This window comes from Zootoca vivipara, chromosome 4 (assembly GCF_963506605.1).
Source record: "Zootoca vivipara chromosome 4, rZooViv1.1, whole genome shotgun sequence".
NCBI lineage: Eukaryota > Metazoa > Chordata > Lepidosauria > Squamata > Lacertidae > Zootoca > Zootoca vivipara.
The window spans coordinates 58030005-58054230 of NC_083279.1; the positions used below are offsets into that span (position 1 = coordinate 58030005).

Below are 24226 nucleotides of genomic sequence, written 5' to 3' on the forward strand. Positions count from 1 at the left end.
CAGCAAAGTTATGACATCACTAAAAAGCACCCACAGCAACTGCTGAGCAGTTTTTCCTGGTTTTCTTGACAGCTCTGAAATAATCTCTTAAAGTGAGCAAGTTGAAGTCCTTAAACAGGAGGCAGATGGCGGTTCTGTTCCTCCACAACCTTCCAGGGGAGACTGTTCCATTGTGGAACAGCTCTTGCCATCAGAAGGTTCTTCCTGATGTTTAGTTGGAATCTTCTGTCTTGTAACTTAAAGCCATTGGTTTGGGCCCTAACCTCCAGAGCAGGAGAAAATAAACTTGTTCCACCTTCCATGTGACAGTGCTTTAGATATTTGAAGATGGCTATCGTAGCTCCTCTCAGTTTCCTCTTTACCAAGCTAAATATGTTGAACTCCCTCAACCATTCCACATAAGGCTTGGTTTCCAGACCCTTGATCATCTTGGTCACCTTCCTCTGCACACACACTCCAGCTTGTCAATATATTTCTTAAATTGTGCCTCTCCAACTGGACACAGTATTCCAGGTGTCATCTAACCAAGGCAGAATAGAGTGGTACTATTACCTCCTTTGATGGGGACACTATACTTTTAATTGATGCAGCCTAGAATCACATTAGCTTTTTTGCTGCTGCATTACACTGTTGACTCATGTTAAGTTTGTGGTCTACTAAGACCCCTGGATCCTTTACATGTACTAATGGCAAGCCAGGTGTCTCCCCTCCCCCAACCATCTTATATATGTGTAGCTGGTTATTCCTGCCTAAGTGTAGAACCCTGACATTTGTCCCTATTGAAATTAATTATTGTGCTTTGGGCCTAGTTCTCAGTAAGGTTATCTTGAATCCCAATTCAGTCTTCTGTGGGATTAGAAACCCCCCTAATTAGATGAACGTCCCCTCAATTCCTTCATCCAAGTCATTTATAAAGAAGTTTTGTCTCAGGACAAAACCCCGTGGCACCTCCTTTGTTACTTTTTTCTAGGATGACAAGGGACCTTTAGTGAGCACTCTTTGGGTTTGGTCAGTCAACCAGCTGACAGTTAACTTATCCAGCCCATATTTTACTAGCTTCCTTGCAAGAATATCATGCCTTAATGAAATCAAGAAACACTACATCCACAGCATTCCCCTGATCTGCCAAGTGTATAACTCTATCAAAAGTATGAAATAGATTAATCTGAAATTACTTATTTTTGAGAAACCCATGCTGGGTCTTAGTAGTTACAGCAACCTTTTGTAAGTGGTCACAGGCTGACTGCTTAATTATCTGTTCTAGGACCTTTCCTAGTATCAATGTCAAGCTGACTGGTCGGTAGTTACCTGGGTCTTCTTTTTTCTCCTTTTTGAAGATGGGGACAACATTTGCCTGCCTCATTATGAGTTTTGGCCCGCCTCACCTTCTGCTTGCAACTATTGGCTACTCATGTACACTCCTCCTTTTTGATTTTCCCTTTCTTTCATTTCTTAAACACACCCTTCTTAAATCTCAGATCATCTGTAAGTGCCTTATGCAGCCACACCAGTTTCTTTAGATGGCTCCCCCTTTTCTTTCTTGTTAGAATTGTCTGCATTTTTTGCCTTCAGTATTTCACCTTTTAGAAACTCCCATCCATCTTTGACTTCCTTCTCTTTGAGCCTTTTTTTTAGTACTTCAGACCATGGGATCTCACCCAGTAGTTCCTTAAGCTTTTTGAGAATGAGAAGTTCACAGTCCATTTTTGAGTGGGAGATAACAGGACCATTCTAGAACTGTCTCTTTTCTCACAACACCTAGGAATCCTGATAAGAAGGGTAGAGTAGTAGGAAGCAGGAAACAGGAAACAGCATTCAGAGGGGAGGGCTAACTAATTCTCGCCCTAAAGGCAATGTTTTGTAACCCACAAAAAGTGATAGGTGACTGGGTTTTTTAAAAATTGAAAATCCTAATGGACTACTGGATACCTTTTCTATTCAATATTATCCCTGAGAATCCACCTCAGGGATAATATTGAATAGAAGTTAAGTTAAGAAACTATAGAGTTGATTTAAAAAAAATGCTAAGTATACACAACAAAGGAACTTTGATATCCTGTGTATTAAATGCTTGGGTATTTAACTGAAGCTTCTGCAAGACACAACCAAGGGGAAAATGACCTTTCAATGAAATATGAGTTAATAACACACTATAATGCTATGTGCTTTAGTCAAGTTAATCACAGCACAGATTGCAACTAAATGCAGCCCTATGTGTATTGCAAATTAATTAGAAGTAAGACTTTTCTCTGTGGCATGAGGGATCTAATCCTTGGTTACATCAGCACATTTTCAATTTTAATTAATAACAATTAACCATCTTAAATAAAGGGACAGGAGGGAAAAGGTGATTTCTTGTATTAAGCATAGCACTTTCAGTACCATCTCTGCCTAAGTCTGTTGTGCTTTCTTGTTTCCTGTGCTACCATCAAGGAAAGATTAATTCCATTTATGAGAGGTATGGGGAAGACAAAAGGATTCTCTGAACCACTGATCAATGAAAGGAAAAGCTATTGTATTGCTATTATGTACATCTGGAGAGGTTAAAGGCAGCCTCAATACATACAAAGTTTTCTGTTAAAAACTAGACAAGAAAATTGCCATGGTGTTAGGGAAGGGGTAGTACCTCTGATGGGGGACACATCCTCATCTATCTGGGATAGTTTGCCACCTTTGGTCCCTACCCTGCACTCAGCTCTCACCTGTGACTCCTAGAAGCTGTCAACATGGGACAGCAGCCAGTCTGGGAATGGCTTCAACGGGCTGGCTAATCTAGGTGAGGGTAACCAATAGGTCTCAAACTTTTGGTGAGTCTGGGACTTCCCTTGCATGCAAAGACAGGCTCTGGTGAATTGAATGGACGGGACCAATGATCAAGAAGGTGGTTACTGCACATGCTGTAGGAGGACATGAGAGAAGATAGGGCTCATCAACCTGGGAAGGTAGGAGAAGGAAAACTCTGATCCTAAACCTCCACTGCCTTGTGGCTAAACTCATCTGTGAGAGAAGCTCCAGGAGTAAACCCCAAGGGAAAATCCATAAGCCCTGCCCTGTGGAACATCTTTAGGAGAAGAAAAGGCTAAGGAGTAAACCATACACAAATCCGGAGTGGAATACCTAAGGTGGTTGTATGGTGGTGTATTGTACACCTCTTTCTGCCAACTCCTGCAGTCAAGGAACATGCCATATGTGTTGCTTTCCTTTCCTTTGGACCACATCAGCAAGGCCAAGAGGTCTTGCTGTCTGGGCAGTCCAGGACCTCCATACACACTGCCCAGGCACGGCACTTCAGTGCTGCTACCACAGCAAAATCAGGGCAGGAGGCAGCAGTTATGAGTTAGCAGTTTCTACAGCCACAGCAGGTGCTGTGATTCTCCAGAGGTTTTACTTCACCCTTGGAGGTGCACTTCATTGTCTTTTGAGTCAGATGGATGACAACAACATTACTGCCACATGTTCTGCTTTTTTAAAAAATGCATCCCTTTATTTTTAAAACTTATTTCTAGCTAGAAGAGGTTCATATATAGCTGGGCACTGAACTGCTAAATATGAAGTTCAATAATCATAGAAATCCCCATCTTGCCAGAAGTACCCTACAATGAAATAATCAGGCATGTTCTGAATGTTACAAGGCCTAGGATAGAATACCTCCCCTTTGATATACTAATCAATCTTTTGTCAACAGAAAATGAAGATTAGAAGACATTTAACTTAATTTCACTTCCAAAACTATAATACCTAATGCTAAAACCAACACAGAATAAAACAAAACAGTCAACAAAAGGTGTGTTTGTTCCTTGACTTGTTCCCAGCTGTTCAACTCTGATAATGTTTCCATTTTTTAAAAAAACAAAAAATGGCCAGTGTCTTCTATTTTCCTCATTTCTTCAAAGAGAATTCAGTTTCTGTGTTATATGCTGAGACTTTTGTTACATGCTGAGATGCTCTGAGACTTAACGTTCCAGTGCTTGAGGGTTGAATTACAATACAGAAAAGGTAATACAAGCTGTCGGATAAAACTCTGATACAAAGAGCAACTATTCTTTCCATTCTGCTAAAATGATGGAAAGAATGGTTCAGTTTCTACTGGATTTACTTTTATGTTATCTTAGCTGTCAATGCCAGTGAAGATGATGGTTGATACCAACTATTATATGGCAAATTATTTCATGTAGTGTTTCAAAACAACTGTATAGTGGTGGTTTGCTATCTTTCTACTCCTTTCTAGCTTTCCTTATTTTTCATATGTAATAGTTTTTACCATATTATCCATCAATGCTTTTCACTTTATATTAACAATGTTTATAACCATTGCATTTGCTTGCTCATCTTTGAACACTGCAATAAAATGTTTTAGTTTGGCTGTACATAATTTTAAGCATTTTTAAAAATGTCTAGAAGACATATAATCACTTCCTTTCAGCCTGAGAAACTCAGCTTTCATCCAACACATTCCAAGTGTGTCTTTGGAACTTCAGGCAATATCACACAATAAGTGTAACAGTTGATTTTTAGTTATTCTCTCTCTCTCTCCCTCTCTCTCCCTCTCTCCCTCTCCCTCTCCCTCTCTCTCTCTCTCTCTCTCTCTCTCTCTCTCTCTCTCTCTCTCTCTCTCTCCACTGCAAGAAAGTGTAAACTCTCTTACTTACACCCACCCACACCCCAAAAGTCCAACTGTTTTGAATATGTTTTGAATTGAGAAAGTCCAACTGTTTTGAATATGCTTTAATTTCTACTAAGAACCATAAGGTTTTCAGCCAAAAAATACCAGAAGTTATATCAAAATATGTAGTGCAATGATAGCAAGTGTTGAAACTTCTTTACCTTTGCAGGGTAACCTTTATAACTCGTTAGGGCATGATGGATATTATGGCTTATACTTTATTGTGTCTTATAACAACAAGGAATAAACTAATTCAAGTGCGAAAAAGGGAATATTCTTTGCTGGTGAATTCATAAATCATATGTGGCAGCTTTAACAGTTTATGAACACTACCATTCTTTTGGTAAAGAGACCAGCAACTATATAAATAAAAGTCTTGATAAGGTTGCTGCTACTTGGCAATGACCTCACCACTCAAATAGGAATTTAGAGGCTTAGAAAGCAATCTCAAGAGCTGCTGGCTGAAGGTGTGGTTAGGATGAGGCAAAAGTGACTCTACTCTCATAGATATAAGTTCTGCTGTCAGGAGGAACACCTCCACTCCACAAAAGAACATATCCTGTACTGCAGAAGCTCTATGGATGTAGCGCTACCATGAGTAGTAGACTCAGGGAAAGTGTGAGTCAGAAGCAGTTTCTCTGTGGGAGCCCCAGGATCAGGCCCCTCAATGACATCTCCATGAAAACAAATGCAGATTTATTTATTTTTGCACAAACCAGCCGCCACTTTACTTCCGGCCAACTCAGTTAACATACAGTTTTGTGTGTTATATCTTCACAAAAGAGAGGTGAATTCCCTCTTTTGCCATATCTTGCAAACAACATGGTGACGATTCAACAAAGTTGAATGACCGCTTGCACAATATAACTTCTGCCCACGCCCACCAAATCTGTATTCTCACATCATTCCACTGTGTGTATGTTTTGATGCTTTCTTTGTTGTTTAGTCGTTTAGTCGTGTCCGACTCTTCGTGACCCCATGGACCATAGCACGCCAGGCACTCCTGTCTTGCACTGCCTCCCGCAGTTTGGTCAAACTCATGTTCGTAGCTTCGAGAACACTGTCCAACCATCTTGTCCTCTGTCGTCCCCTTCTCCTAGTGCCCTCAATCTTTCCCAACATCAGGGTCTTTTCCAAGGATTCTTCTCTTCTCATGAGGTGGCCAAAGTATTGAAGCCTCAGCTTCACGATCCGTCCTTCCAGGGAGCACTCAGGGCTGATTTCCTTAAGAATGGATAGGTTTGATCTTCTTGCAGTCCATGGGACTCTCAAGAGTCTCCTCCAGCACCATAATTCAAAAGCATCAATTCTTCGGCGATCAGCCTTCTTTATGGTCCAACTCTCACTTCCATACATCACTTTGATGCTTTCTTAGTCTTAAGTATATTTTATACCACAGTACAACAGTTTGTAACATTCTGAATGCTGAAGGCCTGGGGGCAGCGCAAGGATAATTTGGATAACGAACACGAATGGAACGAGCTCATTTTGTAAAGGGACAAACATGAACTAGAATAGGTTCCTTTTTCAACATGCTGAACTGGAACTGGTTCCTTTTTAAAATGCCCTTTCCAAGTTCTGCAACATATGCTACATAGAGCTGTCCCTCTCCCCCATGCCATGTACTTTTTCCCTGGAGCCTTTGGCATGCACTATTAGGCAAGACTAAGGAATCAAGGAAAGAATGTGAGTGAAGGGGGAAATCTGACTGCACAAGCTGCCTTCTGTTTGCACAACCATTTGATACAACTGATTGAAATATTAATGATAGGCTGCTTAAATGAAAGACTGTTATAGCCAAGTTCAAGCCATGCTGCAAAGGAAGATACCAGCTGATCCATGTGGTACTTAAAGTAAGGTTACCAGATTTTTTTCAATGAATCCAGGTACACTTTTCAACTTCAATGGATTTTGTATGGGGACTGATTTGTAAATCCGGGGACTGTTCCTGGGAAATGGGGATGTCTGGTAACCTTAAAGTCAACACTGATCCGCTGATTGTCACTGCCTCCAAGCCCCACTTTCAGCAGGGATCAGTTACACTCTGGAGTTCTGGAAAGCTGATCACCGCTGATCAGCTCTGATTATAATCCCTTTCTTTTGTCAGGGTTCAACTTGTCAACTTGGAGCTCCCAAGTGGAACCAATCCCATCTGCTTGTGCATATTTCAAGAGTGCAGAACACAAGCCCCACTTGCTAAAGAACAAACCTGACATCCTATATTGTTCCTGTGCCATGCTCTTTTGCTACTGTTAGAACTGCACAAACCATACTAGAAACAACTGAATTCTGGATCTTTGTGGTACTGTATCCTAATTTCTATGGGGTATTTCAACATATTACAATTAATTTATAGTGCTATCTATACATATACAGTGGTGCCTCGCAAGACGAATTTAATTAGTTCTGTGAGTCAATTCATTTTGCGAAAAATTCATCTTGCGAATCCCATAGGAATGCATTGAAATATTTATTTATTTATTTATTTGCCTATAGGAACGCATTAATTGAATTTCAATGCATTCCTATGGGAAACCGCGATTCGCTAGACGAATTTTTCACAAAACGAATTCATCTTCCGATTGCAAAACCCATTCGTCTAGCAAAAAAATTGTCTGGCAGGGTATTCGTCTAGCGAGGTACTACTGCATACTACTACTACTACTGCTAATAATTATAATATAAAATTTTATTTATATTCCACCCATTTGGCTGGGTTTCCCCAGCCACTCTGGGCAGCTTACAACATATAAAACAAAACAAAACATCAAACACTAAAAAAAAAAAAAAATCCTATACAAGCAACAAACAAACCAATAAATCAATAAAACCAAAACAACAATAATAACAACAATAACAATAATCAGTTTACAGTTATACCCAAATTAAAGTAACCACCAACCCCAACTAAACCAACACCAACCCGACAAAAATGAAATAGAGGAACTAAAATTAGAACCGTTTAAAGCATTTTAGCCAGTTGCCCCAACCCAAGAGTTATTCCAGCAATGTCCCTGTGGCCTCCCAGGAACCTTTTAGCTGTTCAGGGTGAATGTGGGCCTCGCCCCCAGGCCAAGTGGAAATGGGCTTTGCAGCAGGAAGTGAGTGCAGAAATGCTACTTTATTATATTTATAATGGCACAGAAAAATGGGCCGTCAGGATATAGGCTCAAGGTGCCACTCACTGTGATGGGATTAGAAATATATAAAAAAGCAAGAAGATAATTTATACTTTGAAAATTCACTGCTTCGTAATAGTATAAAGAAATGATTTCTGTATCTAAGCTAAATTTAGAAATTGTAGATTAACTTGTTTTATTTTAGTCACTATTTCACCTACAGATGGTAATGGTTTTGACACAATTAAGTTTTCTAGTTCTTCCTCCAAGAAAAATACAAAGCTCTTTTCCCCCCACTTTGTCACAGCTGGTTACCAATCAATCTCAATTCACGGTACAGTGATGATAGCACATGTTGTCCAGGGGCCAAATCTGATTGGGTTGCATTTTTCAGCAATGCTTCATATCTGGGGGGGAAATGTGTCTCAATGGCAGGGACTGTCAGCACACTATTGTACAACTGTCGTTAATCAAACCAGCAACAAAGACTGCATTCATATGAGCCAGAGACTGCCAAATTTCAAAATCAAAATCACCCTATTTCTTTAAGAATTTCCTAACCAGTAATGTTTTTTCATCTGTTCTCATGTATGCTTTCCCCTCTGCTTAATGAAAAGCAGACTATCTGTAGCTATTACTTCAGAAAAGGAATAACTGTATATGGCATTAACAATTGCTTCTTACAACTACACATTTTAAGATATTTTCAGCTTCTTTGCTGAAAGTGTAAGCCAATCTATAGAGAGGTAGAAATTCTGTAAGGACACAAGTAAAGGAAATGTGAGAGAGATGATAAGAATTCAGTTATTTCTGTTCTCGTGATCTAATTTGCTTTTCTAGAGCTCTTAATAGTTTCTGTTTACACTGCTTTGTGCTCCTTGAAAGAAGAGTAGGATAAAAATACAACAACAATAATAGTGGTTAATATCAATTGTCCTCACTAGTGTTAATGTGGTCTTTACTAGTGTTAATGTAAGGAGGTGATCAGATACATCATACTTATTTGAAAAGTTTGTTGGTGAAACAAGAAGCAGCAATGGTTAGTAGGTACTTTTGAGCTTTCATTTGCTTGTGTGCTGAGCAAATTCTATACTAGCCTACCTCATGAAGTAACCACAGAATATGCCAAGATGTCTGTGCTAAGGTGTGGAGCTAGTTCCACCTCTGAATGAGTTCTCACATGCAGACAATGATCTCAAACTGGCAACCAATTGGCTGAGTCTAAAGGGGCCACTTCATTACAACAAGGGCTATCATATGGTTCTCATATGACAAGTTGGTTATATGGTTCAGACTATAATCAGTGCCTATACTGAATGTACCATAAAGGTCGATTGGATTATGGTATTTTACCTAGAGAAGCTAAACTCAATATGTCTTTCATTTTCTTCCCCTACAAGTCACTTAAATACGTAAATGTAACCTTCCATTTCATATTATTCCTTTGCACAGCATATTCAGAGCCAATTATCTTCCAACCTCTTATTTTCTTGCTTCACCTGTCATAGATTATCAGTGAACCATGATGACTTGTGTGGGCAGTGTGAGTAGAACAGATGACTACGGGGCACTACATCAATTCTTTAGGAGAACAGATGGTTGCAATATCTCATGAGCCTTACTATACACTGGCTGCTCGTTAGATTGCATGCCTTGTTCAGGGTGGTCTAGAAACCCACTGATAATTTGCAGGCTAGAATGCAATGAGTTGGTGTTCCTTCTCAAAATAGCTGCTGATTTGACCACTCTAAGGGCACATTTACTCTATAATCTCCACACTGGTACTCAAGATTATCATTGTGGCTAGTTCTCTGTCCTGGCATGCTACATAAATAACTTGTACACCCATCAGTCTCTACACAATTGCATGATTGATAGGTGCGAACATGAAGTCTGCTGAGGTTTACAAGGCAGCTGGCTGGCATGCCAGAACCAGTACATCAGTGAGATGAAGTGGGAATGAGTCAGCTGCAGCCCAAAGCTGATTGTCAGAATTGTATCCAAGATTGTTTGCATTAAAGTTCAAGTCAGTTATACCCTTTTGACTGTCTAGGTATATGCTAGCCACTTTCTGTACTCTTGGGAGGGTGGGAATTGTTCTTCAGATAATAAATGGCCAAACTTTATCGTGATCTGCAGATTTAGATTTTTGGCTCTGTATTTTCAATTCCACTGTAGTCAGTCTTAACATTAAAGAAAACTGAAGGAAATAATTTAGGTCCTGACTTTCACTGCTTGGTCTCTATGAAAAAAAAAGTAATATTAATTATAAACTCTGACAATAGCAACAGTTTCTGAAATCTGATACTTCCATTTGCTGCTCATGTACTTAGTCTAATGAACATAGTAAGGTTTTTCTTGTTGATGAGTGCCAATCAGAATGGCAAATTACTTAATTCATGGCAGCTTCTTGTATTGTTTCTAGCTCTTGGTGCCTGCCAGTGAGAAGTTTCATCACTAACCATTAAAAACACTATTTAACTTTAAACTTACCTGAAACTATACCTACCCGCAGAACAAAAAATAAAGTTCCAGGGAAGGAGGACAGGTTTCCTTGTGGTTCTCTCACATCAGTGCAGAAGCAGAGAGGCACTTGTAGACCACTTTCTCTCAGAGAGGCACTGCTCATGTTGGCCACTTTCTCCCTCGTAGATTCCCCAAAGTAGCAAAGTCAGAGGAAACCATGAATGTACAAACAGAAGATTAGAGAGAGTTAAGAATTCTCCCTTCTAATCTGCCAATTCTCTCGTCTTGTGTCCCCAGCCCCCATTATCTTGAAAAGTACAGAGTCCTTGTTATAAGCAGAGAAAAGGGACTGAAGAACAAAAAGAACAGTCTGATGGAGACAAAGGCCAATAATGGCCATGCTCTGTCTCTACAGCTGGAGGCAGTAATGCTTCTGAATACCAGTTGCTGGAACCACAGGAAGGGAGAGGGCTCTTGTGCTCGATTCCTGCCTAAGAGTTTTTCCCCACAGGCATCTGGTTGGCCACTGTGAGAACAGGATGCTGGACTAGGGGACTATTAGCCTGACCTAGCAGCCTTCTCTTGTGTTTTTATAGAGGATATTCCCAACCCTAGCTAGAGATGCCTGGCATTGAACCTGGGACCTTCTGCATGCAAAGCAGATTCTTTACCACTGACTATGACTTCCCCTACATATTTTTTTATTTACTGTGTTAGCTTAAATCAGTATGTTCCCCACACCAGAAAATAAACTGTCAACTTTGTTAGCCGTTTTCTATGGAGATGAAACATTTTAAAGGCCAGAAGTAAAACATGCAGTAATGTACTTAGATTCAGGGTAAACCTAGAATGTCATATATTGATAACTGATGCGTGTTAGCTCTATTTTATCATAGTGCTCCAGATCAAGGGCAGAGTGACTGATATTATTAATAAAGCCTTGATACCACATGAACATAGCAATACTAATTTTATGGCTGTAAAGTTTTTAAGTAATGCATGGTGCAATAAAAGTGTCATGAAGATTAATGTTCAGTGGAATTATCTAATTCCACATAATAAATTATGTTCCAGAGATATATCCAAGATAGAATAAGGATGGTATATTCCAGGTAAGACATTAAGCCGAGCAGTGATTTTCATCTTCTCTGTTTCAAATGCAGATACGACATCAAAGATGACTACACCTTGCGAATTAAAAAGGCGATGAGCACAGATGAGGGGACCTATACATGCATAGCAGAGAACAGAGTTGGAAAAGTTGAAGCATCTGCTACACTAACTGTTCGAGGTAAGTGTTGGGTTATGTGAATGGGACTGCAATATAGTGTGGTTCTGTTTTATAAAATGGTGCAAATACAATGATTTTGAGTCAAAATAATTACGGCTAGATTTTAAATATATATACTGGTACTTAAAAACAGCTTTTTCTTGTATATAATTTTGTAAGAGTTTATTTATTTTAAAAATATCCTTTCTACTGTCATTAGTCATTAATTGATTAAATATTGATGTTAGAATAGTCATTGGGATGCTAAGGAGGTGCATTATTGAGTAAAACCAATAGCCCTCTAGCCCAGTACCCCAGTACTCTGCTTAATTAACAGCAGCTCTCCAGAATCTTGAGCAGGGTGTTTCTCTGTACAATATAGATATATTTTAAGTCATCATGCAAAAGGTTGAATATGGAACATTGAATGTACAAATTGTGTGCTCTACCAGAAAGCTAAAGCTCCTAAGTGTCTGCCTAAGTTAATTCCCATGGATCTTATAGGTCTGTTCCAAGTGTGACATAAGTTGAGATCCAGCTCTTTGGGTTTATACTCTGTTGCTGGTTGTACGACAGCACCCATAGTGTAACAAGGACTGGGGGGGGGGCACGTTTAATCTCACTGTAAACAAGTGGTACAGTGACAATAAAAGTATTTCTATTTCTATTATTCTACACAGTTCACAATGTAAGGGTACAAATAACAGTTTTTTTTAAAATAATTATCCTTTCTAGTTAACTTGCATGTAGAAAGTGGTGTTTCCTACCTTGCACACATCATGAAAAGCAGGGGGGAAAGTCTTAAAGTGGTAAGCACAAAAACACACATACCTCCCAGTATTCATAGTTCATTGTTGGCTTAGGAGTTGTATTAGGAAGAAGTTACATAGTGAACAGTTGCTCAAACCATACATTGCACTTTATTCTAACCTTATAAGCCATGGAAATCTTTTCATACAAAAATCTAATTCTATGCCATAATAGAAAATATAAGATGAAGAAAGGGAGAAAATGATTTAGCTTAAGGGGAGAAGTGTGTGTGTGTGCATGCGCATGCACATTCAGGAGATGCCATGATGCTGCAGACTTTAAAGGTGCCCTGTAATTGCAAAGAGCAATGTGCTGTGCTTTGAAGCTCTGCTTCAAAACACCACATCACCTGATGTCATTGTGACAACATGTGATTGATGGGTTAGTGGCCCTTCCCACCTTTCAGATTTGGCCCATGGAATGGTAGGAGCGATCCAGTTCCACACCACTGATTTAGAAAAAGGGAGAATTGTGATATCAGGCTACAGAAAAATGGTAAATTTTCATGCTAGAGAGAAAGAAAAAGGGGGTGGTGGCAGAACTGAGATATATTGGGGGACACCAAATACATATCCTTTTGGAGGCCAAAGGGTGTCCCCATTGGGCAACAGACTGTAGATCAACAAATAACTTGCTCTCAAGTCTTGCTGTCTGTAAGTTCCACTTAGCGCAGAAGTTTGCCTGGTTCCGATTGCCTTGCTTTACATAGCCAGGTGTGAACTTCTTTTGGAGATGTACTTTAAATCCAGAGGATGAATCAAGTTGGGTTGAACTATTATTTCCTTCCAGCATATAAATATACCTGTAATATATATTATAATAAGTTGTGTGTATCTGTTTGTGTGCTTGTTAGATATACCCTTATCCATTGATGGATGGATATCACTCAGACACTATTTCACAATTTAGCAGCATGTGCTGAAGGTTCAGTAGAGCTGTGAAAGGTTAATAAAAACATTTTTAGTTTTATCAGTGCTCCTTCTCCTTCATACACATTAAATCAGATGATCAGAGTCTCTATGGATTGCTTTATTAGAACAGAGGTCAACTGACCTGAAACGCCAGCTTCCATTTCCATCATTTAATGCATAGGCACAGTTCAGTTTGATTTGATGAATCTGGAACAAAAAAGGGGAGAAAGTTAACCTAGTGGCTTTACAGGCAGTGAGGGAGAGAAGTTGTCCAGATTTGATAAAAGAGAGAGGTTTTGTGGTAATCCAGCTGCTAAAATATTACTGTTAATACTCACTTTAGATAATAAGTTTTTGTTTTAAGCTGCAGAATATGTTCATGTACATACTATGTTTGCTGAGTGGATTGCCATTTTGTAATTTGAGAAAAGCAGGCAATAGATTTTAATTCCGGAGAAAATAGCATCATACCCATTCCTTCCTTTTTTTGTGGAAATAAGAAAACTAGTCACTACACTAGTCAGCTACACACTTCATATTTCCTCATAATATCAGCCACAGCACACGTTGGAGAGACCAACAATTTTTTTAGGCTGAAGCTTAGCATAGTTATATGAGTAGCGAGTTGAACAAAGGAGACAAGGAAGAATCTGTTAAACTCACTGGAGCCTGAACTTGAGCAAATTAAGGTGAAAAAAAGAAAATATATAATTTAATTGATTTTCCTACATGAAAGAAGATATCTCATTATCTTTCTCACCCCACCCCGTCCTTTCTAATTTAACTAACCATAGGCATAGTGTTTATTCAGTACAATGGAACACACTGCATTGCAAGTATATGTTGAACATCAGAGATATAAAAGAACAATTAAAAAGCCAAGAAATATGATGTTTGAAGTCAGGAGACTGGAAATGTTGGATATAAAGCTGCATTGTCAAACTCCCATTGTTTTTATGGCTCTAACAAAAATAATATTCCTTGTGTATATAATATAATGATTTGAACTTTCAGTCTCTAGGACACTTTTTAAAAGGGGGACTATAGTGATGTGCCTTCTTCCACTAACCTGAAACCTCGTATTATGCTTATTTACTTTCAGAATAAATTCTGGTATATGCAGTTGAACATATTCCTAAGTAGATGAGCATAGAATTGCTGTTTCGTATTGATTGGCTTCAATGGGACCAGGCATTTTACTAATGTAGCATTTCTGCCCCTGTCAGCTACGCTTCATTGCCAGCTCACCCAATAATGCTGTTCCAATAATGCATGAGTATGAAATATTTTTCATGAGCTGCCTTACTAACTCTGCATTCATATACTGTCCGCCCCTCGCCATTTTACTCATGTTTTACCCCCGTCTTTACTAATGATTCTGTATCAATGTAAGATGAACAACTTATTCACAGAGCCAATGGATAGAGAAAAAAAGACATACAACTTCCCATAAACTTACGGAAGTCATCCACAAAACTTCTGACTCTGGTGGTGGAATTTCTTGTTGTATAAGGTGCTTCCAGCAGCTGTTCACTCTCTGACCTACTTGCTGCGCTCAGGATATCCTGTACCTACAAGGCAACTGGTACCGATAGCTGTGTTTGAGTTCACCAAGGGTGATAAATAAATACTTGCTTTTAGCCTGCTGTCCTCAAAACCTAGTATTTGTTCCGGTAGGCAGCAGAGGCTGAAGCAGGGAATACCGTTTTTGAAAGGACTGTGTTTTCTACATGCGGCTTTGGCATAAAGATTTCCATTTTGCTGACAAACATTAGCAGATAAAATGCAATCCTTGAAAGCCAAGCTAGGATTTTTTTTCTTTTAAAATCTAAATAGGGTATAGGAACCCTCAACTATTAATGAGAATAACATTGGAAAAACCAGCTGGATCAGTCCAATGACCCATCTTGTCCTAGAATCCTGTTATCACTGTGGCCAACCAGATGCCCATGGGAAAACTGTAGGAGCATTCTCCCCTCCTGTGGTTTCAGAAGCATACTATCTGCAACTGTGGAGGCAGAGCATAGCCATCATGCGTAGTAGCCATTGATAGCCTTATCCTCCATGAATTTGTCTAATTCTCTTTTTAAGCCATCCAGGTTAGTGTCCATCACTGCTTCACTGAATGAAGAAGTACTTTCTTTTATCTGCCCTGATTCATCTAATATTCAGAGAGAGAAATAAAAACTTTTCTTCATTCATATTCTCTTTGCCGTGCATAACTTTATAAACTCCCTTTTCCTCCTAGGGAAGTTTTGTTGACCTCTCTCAGCCTTTTTTTCAACTCTACAATACCTTTCTGAGATGAGGCAACCAGAACTGTATAGATGGTATTCCAAATCTGTTTGCACCATACATTTGTATGACAGCATTGTGATATTGGCAGTTTTATTTTCAGTTCCTTTCATAATGATCCCTAGGAAAGAATTTGTCTTTTCACAACTGCTGCACACTTCCTGGTGGTAGGAGATGTTCAGCAGTGGAACAGACTCCCAAAAGAGGTGATGGACTTTCCTTCCTTGGAGGTTTTTAAGCAGAGGTTGGATGGCCATCTGTCATGTGTGATCCTTTTAACTAATGTTAAGAGGTGGTACACTCTTCCCCCACCCCTCATAACTCCTAAGGTGACATTCTCTTTCGTGTTTGCCCCTTGGGGGTGGCCCAATGTGGTTGACCTATCAGTGGCAGCCTGCTGTGCCCCATTAGTTCTGAATGTATGGCTCTAGGGACCAGGGAGTCCACAAATCAGCCCACCAGCCCCCAGATGACACAATTCAGGCCAATTTGTCTCTGCTATCACCTCATTCCCAGTGCTCTCCTAGTCTTTCCTGCAGCTGGTGGAAATACCTCTAAGCAGAGTCAACTCGTATGTCTGCAGGGTGCAAGGAGTGGCAGATTTTCTAATTCCCCTCTCCTATCTCTCACAAGTAGCTGTAAATTTCTTCCTTGGGCATTTAGGGGAAAATATAGTGATAATATTAAGTTCCAAAAGGCACTCAGTAGAAGGCACTGACTATAGGATTGTTGCCTAAATCTAACAAAGTTAAATTGGGGGGGGGGAGCAGTTAACTATATAACTACTAATTTGGTTAGTAACATTAGTCTGCTTCCTCTCTCCTATATTTAACCTACCAAAAATACCTAGTGTATCTCTGAACTCTTCTTTAAAATATGTTGAGTAAAAGCAGGTCTGACAGATCCCACCCACCCCCAACAACTCTAATGTAAAGACAGTATTCTGCTAGAATGAAATAATTTGAAGCAACTACTTTCAATCTTAGTATCATTCTGAAGCAGAAATAATTTGTTGATGATTCCCACATTTGAAAAAGAAACTAGAAGTTATCTAAGCAGCAATTTGGGACATCTGAGTTTAAATTCCTATGGCCATTGGGAGTAATGTTATATTTTCATCAGGTCTGTCAGAGATTGGAAAAGGGGTGTAGTATGATCCTTAGTGTCTATTACTGAATGAGGAAAAATGGTGCCTTGGGCTTTTCTCCAACTTGTACTGCAGTCCTGACCAGCCATGCTTAAAACTCAATTGGTATTTAAATCATACAGTGATGCTTCTCTTTTATTGGGTTGACATTTGCCAGTCTATGGTTTTGGATGATGTATTCATCAGGGTCTAAAAGTTTGGTCTAATGTAGAACTACTTTACTTCAATAAAGCATTAGCAATGGCATTTGATGATGGCATATGAACCTATCAAAAGTGTTGCTCAGATGATTGATTCTAGACAGCTTTCTTTACTTTACTTTTTAAAAATCAAATCCTATGCAGGAACAAAAAAGGTTCTGATAACTGCAAATTAAATAATAGCAAGGGGCATTTAACTCTGGCTAATATATGAGAATTTAGTGTTCAACTGAGTATCCACGGTTAAAGCATAACATTACATACCATGCATTCTGACAAACTTTCTTTTCTTTTTTTTAATTTTGTTATATAATCACCACACCATTGTAATGTCTCCAGCTCGCCCTGTTGGTAAGTAATCATCATTCTATCCATTTTAGCATGGTTTCATACAGTTCTTCATCTTTCATTTTCTAACCATGTAGGACTATCTTCAGTAGTTATTAACTACTACATATCTAATAGGCAAAGTAACGTGTTAGGGGAAATGTTTTGCCTCTGTTCTGGACCTTGATTACCAAATTAGTCTTGACTGTCCTCGATTAATACCTAGACCTTAATCATCCAGTGTTTCTACTTACGCAAATCATTGTGTGTCCTCTGTTTGGTATACGGCTTTTGTGTAGTGAATTGTGATTCTTTTTAAATGAATCATTGTTTATTCAAGTATTTCAATTGTTGTTTTGAAAAAAGAACCTGCACTCTGTCTTGATGTCAGTAATTATATATGTTTTAAATTATATCCTAATGGCCAAAATCCAGATTATAATTTCAAGAGCCTGTGTAGCCCACTGAAATCCATGAAATGGACAATCATAATTGGGGTTTAGATAAACTCCTTCAATTTTGTATTTATTTTCCTTGCATAAAAAGGTCTGAAAGTTCTGCGTCTATGTTTTCCATATGATCTCTAAAATAAAATAATTTGTTACTGCTGTTGGAAAAATATTTATACAGAATTGAATTACGTACCATTAATATTACAGAATCACTGTCAATTTGATTTTATTTTCTGATGGAGCACTAAATTTGTATCTGAAGCCTGGGTTACGCAAGTGTCCTACATCTGATGTTCAGTGGAAGCGTAACTTCTAGGTGAGCATACAGAATTTTCAGTCCTTTTTAATGAAACTTGATAACACTGTTTAAAATCACTATTAAAAATGAAAGATTATAAAGATTCTGAAATCTCTACTTTCATTTTACAGTATTTCAAGTGGAATGGAAATAAATATGTTACCAGTACGTTTAATGTGGCTTTTTCAAATGTAGAATTCCTGTGGTGATTGCAATGTTGTTGGTGGTTTCAGATATTTAAGTTTTTATCTGTATTGTCATATCCTTTTTTGAACAGGCGTGAAAATTTAAGCTTGAATTATTTCTGTCTGCTTGGTCAAAGCAAGCCATTCCTAGCATATGGTACTGACTGTATATATGCAAAATCAAGCATGGTTCTGCCTGAGGTAGATGGCAGCTGGTGAATATAACAGCTCTGTACCAGATTCCCATTAGCAAATCAAAACATTATGAGTAATAACTGTATTGCTCATCTCTGAAATAGCTGTTCTTTTTATTTTAAGCTTTTGAAAAGATTTCCTACAGGAGTTTACAGCAGATGGGTTCTGGAAGCAGGGTATTTATTCCTATTTAGACCATTTGCTTCTGTTATTCCACTCATCAGATGGCTTTTCCAGATGAACAAGTTAATATTTTCACACACACTTTTTTCCCTTCCTATTTCTCACTGATGCAGTGCAAAGAATTTATTCCAAATACTGTGAGTGACAATTTAATGGGGAACATTAATTTCATCCATAGTTTTCCTATTTCATGAGAAAATTTAATTTGTTGGAAGTAAAATGCTCTAATCAAGCATCCAATGGGGAGGATCCAAAAATATCAATGCCATTACTCTACCAGGTGCAGAAAATATGAGAATTTTTTTTAAAAAAAATCAAAACAAATGTGATCAGTTATAAAACTGACTTAACAGTGACCATCAAAAATAAACAGGGGGGAAATAAGCACTTTAATGCTCCAGGGTTTGGACTTTGGCAGCCTCATGGCCCTTGGTTATCATTTTTTGTGGCATGTCCTTTTTGACAGAAGTGATTTGAAGATGGTAAGAATTGTGAAAGAAAAAGATGCAAAATCTAAAAACCAAGGTATGTAGTGCTCAAAATTAATACCTTTCATTATGTCTCAAAAACTACAGGAAATCAGTCTAGACCCTGGAGCATTTGTCTGAACTAATGCTAGCAAGTAGCACACTCATGTGATTCCTAATGCAAACTGGTGCACTGATGTAATGTATTTCTTGGCTTCAGAAGGCAATTTATCACAAGTAATTATCAATAGCCAGGACTAGGATAGTAATATATACCACCTAAACTTAGATGCAACTTATAGAAGCATAGAATTGTTGAGTTTGAAGTGACCAGGAGTGTCATCTAGTCCAACCCCTAGCAATACAGGAATATTTTTTCCAAACATGGGGCTTGAACCCATGACCCCGAGATTAAGGCTGGATGTAGACACATCAAAGAAGCGATTCAGTTAAGCACGTTGTAAACTTCATAGAGGGGAGTTCCATTGGTGAAAAACGGGACTCCGCAGCACCATGTATTAGACCAGGGGTAGCCAACTCCCAAGAGACTGCAATCTACTCACAGAGGTAAAAACTGGGAGTGATCTACCCCCTTTGGGGGGTTCAGGTCAAAGTTGTTGAGCTTCTTTTAGGGAGGAGCAGGGCCCGTTTTTTTAGGGGTTTAGGTCAAAGTTTTAGAGTGATTTTTTTAAGGGAGAAGGAAAGCACCATTTTGATGGGCTGCAGGGCAAAAATGTTGAGCTTTTTTTAGGGGAGCCATAGTTGTTGAGCTTCTTTGGGGGAGCCAGTGATCTACTACAGATGTCCAGTGATCTACCTGTTGGACGTGCCTATGTTATTGTAAAGTCTTTCCTGCTACTCAATCCATACACATTTTACCAAAGCTCTAAAGCAGGCATCCGCAAAATGTGGCACTCCAGATGTTTTGGCCTACAACTCCCATGATCCCTAGCTAACAGTGATGGGAATTGTAGTCCAAAACATCTGGAGGGCTGAAGTTTGGGGATGCCTGCTCTAAAGATCCCTGATATATTTTAGACAATTAAGTTGAAGTCATAGTTGAGACCAGGTTTCATTTATCCATCTGCAAAAGAATATTGTCTGCAATTTCAGGTTCCTGAGAGTTCTGCACCTGAATCACTCATGGAACTTTAAAGGAAGCATTATTATTTTTCTCAGAGACTCACCTTTGAATATTCTGAGTGTTTTGCTTTTCTGTGAGATTATGTGGATGAAGACTGCAGACACAAAACAAGGAGGTTTTAGAAACAGGGTTCACAGGACTGTACATTGAGTAGCTCAGTTTCAGTTAGAGAGAAAGACTGGGTTACTAAGGTAATGAATCTCAAAGCCGAAAGATTTAAGCAATTAAACTTCCAGTCCTTGTGCAGACAATAAATTAACTACAGTTGGAAGAGGACTTTCAGAATGTATTTGTTTTAGATCTTGCAGCCTGCAGGCACGAGTTCCATCATGAATTAAAGATCTCATTTGATACACCATTTCCTTTGAGGTAAACATTGTGTTAATAAATCATGAAAGTCTCAAGTGAGCTCCCATTTTTGAACTGTAAGCTTTCCAAAAATAATTTTTAATTACATTTCAAAAAGGTCAGTTTTGGATTTAAATAAACCTTAATGTTGATGTTGTCATTCTGGTTCCTTTATGAGTTACATTCCATTAAGTGCCTGAGTTACAAGATTTTTATTTCTTTCTGAGTTCAGTTAGCAACCAATTAATCCCACTGTGACAAACCTGGTTAAACATTTCAAGGCATTATAGTTAAATGTATATATATTGATGCTACAACCATGTAGAGCTCCCATTAAATTAATTGGGCTGTCTTCTTTATTCTAATGGATTTTGAGAAAATTAGGAGTCCTGCATTTGCTACTTCCTTTTGTTTTTCCTACCTAACAATGCAATGGTTGCTGTGACACATTTTGCTCTGCTACCTGATTCATCTTCATATGTTTATGACTACAGTAGTGAATAGCTGGAGTGGTGCAATACAGCTTCTGCCCGGCTGATCCATTTTTACCCTTATGCCTCAGAATTTTATTAGTATTCAGTAACACCTTTGTTATGCTAGTGATGAGTATATAAGAACCAGTGCTATTTTTCAAGAAAAACAGGGGCCAGATCTCACCATGAATGCCTCTCTTGTTCTCTTAGAATGGCAATGGCGCCCACCTGAGAGGTGCTGGAATTCAGTTCTGGTGAGTTCCAGCTGGGTAAAAAAAAAAGCCCTGATAAGGACTGCAGAAAAAATCATTTAAAATACCTCTAACCATTTCTTGCAGGACTGCTTTTAAAGACTCAAGACCAAAGCTTGAGCTACAAAATAACTGTATCACTTTGTGTGACCTTTAAAAGCCATTCAGTCAGGCACAAAACGACATTTCAGGGGTGGGAGGGGGGATGTTTTGCTGTTACTGTCTTGAGTAACATAAAAATGCATACAACTCCTGTCTTGCGCCTCACTTTTAATTCCTGCTGTAGAATACAATCTTCCTCTGTAAAAACAACTCTGAACATGATGTGATTAACCTTAGGGTCCCATCCCCTCATCCCAATACCCACCTCGTACTTGGCCTGTGCTTTCTATTCATGTTCAACCATCTCATTTCCATATCAGCCAACTTGCCCTCCCAAGCTGCTATTAGCATAACAGAGCTTTAGTGTGACATTGATTGAAGCCAGCGCTTGCTGAACATAGTATCAAAGCATAATTTGCCAGAAATCAAATCTAATTTACTGTGTACAGTATTTACATTGCTTCCAAACAGTGCTTCTAGGAGGAAAGTGTCTTAGCCTCTAATCTTAATTGTTCTTGCTGGTTGTTGTTTTAATCTTGTCCAATTCTCTGAAAAGCATGAAATATAATTTCTTTTAGAGCCATTGCCTTTAACTTGGAAATGTCAAACATAAATGTTTTCTATGACCTGTTAATTTTGGACCAGAAGCAATGAATGTTAATTGCTTGATAGCAAAAAGCTTGGTTGTTACACTGCAAATATTTTTCTCAACAGGTATTTTAGCATGATATATTATAGATTATTAGACATATGCAACCTAGGAAGAACAGCATTTCCAACAGCTGTTGCAGATTCCAAAATCACATACTTCACCTGAGTGCCTTTCAAGAGTGTATGCGATATACTGATTGATACATTTAGACTTCTACTTTTATTTGTTCTTTAAACTTTTTGATCTTGGGCTATTTTATGCCTAAAGTGTCCAATCCATAAAATCAAGTTCTGGAAAGGAGCTTACGATGTTTATTATCAACAAATTAATGTATATATGCTTAAAAATATAGCTGCAGTTACTGTAACATCAAAGGTGTCAAAAATCTATGTTTCAGAAGAAAGAGCGGTACTGCCTCACGCACTCTTTGCCTATGCCCATGTCTACACACACACACACACACACACACACACACACACACACACACAGTTTGGAAAATGTGCTTTCAGCCTGTGTGTCTTCTACAGTTTTTTCATACTGTGGCTTTGCATTGTGATGTACAGTATTCTGGAGATCAAATAATATTGTTAATGTCAAGAGATGAGTAATGCTGTAGCTTTCTCCTGCTTGGTCATCTGTGGGTTGTTGCTGTTTGTTAGGGATGCTTAGGAAATTAATTGAAATGAAAAGTGCCATAGAGGGTAAGTGGAAAGACATTTGAAAAGCAAGGATGAGCTAATCTCCCCACATTCCATTTAATTATTATTCAGTGGATTGGCTCTGCCCTGTATTCCACTAGACCCGCCTTTTACTTTAACTTGGAGAATTTCTAAAATCAATCTCAGAACCGTATGCAGTTTTCAATTTGCTACTGTCTTTTTCTTTCCTTTACAGATTACATGGCAGTGCACAGCACATATGCACATGATTAGAGCATCATGCAAAAAAGATTCTCAATGAAACCATACATTTGCAGCAGGATTTCCTTTTGCACCATGATTTAATCAATGCAAATGTGTGCTAAATCATAGCACAAAAAAGACTATTAATGTTTTTAAAAGATTGTATCTAGATCCCCTTTTCCAAGCTATTTTAAACAATGTGTTCATGCATATTGGTAGCCTATAAGAATAAAAGACACAAATGGAAAACTGCAGCAAATTTTATGTATGTAAAATGTTACAAATTTACAAATGGTTAAATAAAAAATGGAAGGAATAGTGGAATACTTCCTTGCTAAACATTATCAGGTAATTTATAAAATCCTAGTGTGCATTTGGGTGGAAATTTGTCGGTACCTTTATCTAAACTGTATTTTTGCGCAACTGAATCTTGTTTTCAAAAATGCTATTCCTTTGGCTTTTACACAACTTGTGGCTACTTTTTCTATCTTTAGAAAATGTATATTATTTTAATAAGTCGGAGATTATGTTCTCTGGAACAAATGATAGTAATTGCAGCCCCTTCCCATTTTATATATTTAATATAGCTGCAAAGAATGTTTCTTTCTTAACAACATATTTTCACCTCTCACATCATAGCACCTCCACAGTTTGTGGTAAGGCCACGCGATCAGATTGTTGCTCAGGGCCGAACAGTGACCTTTCCATGTGAAACTAAGGGAAATCCCCAGCCAGCTGTGTTTTGGCAAAAGGATGGCAGCCAGGTGAGTCATCTAATGTTAATTTTATCATTATAGCGTATAGCAAATGTTCCTGTGCTAAAAATGTTACTTTAAAAGCTGCGATATTAATATTCATATTTCTTCTTTCAATTATGATTGCTGCCACTCTGTACTAGCCTAACCATTACCACCATTGCCATGTTTCATAGAATTATAAAGTTGGAAGGGTCCCAAGGATCATCTAGTCCCACCCCCTGTGATGCAGGAATCAAGCTAAAAAATCATCTACATAAATGCTTATGGAGTCTGAACTATGGTGACTACGGTATTTGGAACAAAATATTAAGGTGTTTAAGCTCAATGAAAAAGAGTGTCCCAATCTACAGCTGTTTTGAAAAAGATGAATTCCATGCTAGGAAAGGACTGAGCATGTAGCTTTGCTAGAAATGTGGGAGAAAGAGGGCAATCGAAATTACCAGCAAATTGGGGGATCTTCCCTATAAGGAAAGGTTAAAGTATCTGGAGCTTTTTACTTTGGAAAAAGGTGGCTAAGGAAGGGCATAATAATATTTTATAAAATTATGCATAATACTAAAAGTTGCGGTCATCTAATGAAATTGACAGAATTTTAATAAAATGAAATA

General features: G+C 38.4%; 1 protein-coding gene across 4 annotated transcripts in view; it reads left to right on the top strand.

Moving 5' to 3' along the window:
- Positions 1-24226, top strand: part of ROBO2 (roundabout guidance receptor 2) — a 417793-nt gene that overhangs the window by 268529 nt on the left and 125038 nt on the right. For all 4 annotated transcript variants that reach the window (XM_035115776.2, XM_035115781.2, XM_060273643.1 and 1 more), the window contains exons 6-7: positions 11412-11539; positions 23500-23624. In XM_035115776.2, the coding sequence (XP_034971667.2) occupies positions 11412-11539; positions 23500-23624 (253 nt within the window). The remainder of the gene's footprint in view (positions 1-11411; positions 11540-23499; positions 23625-24226) is intronic.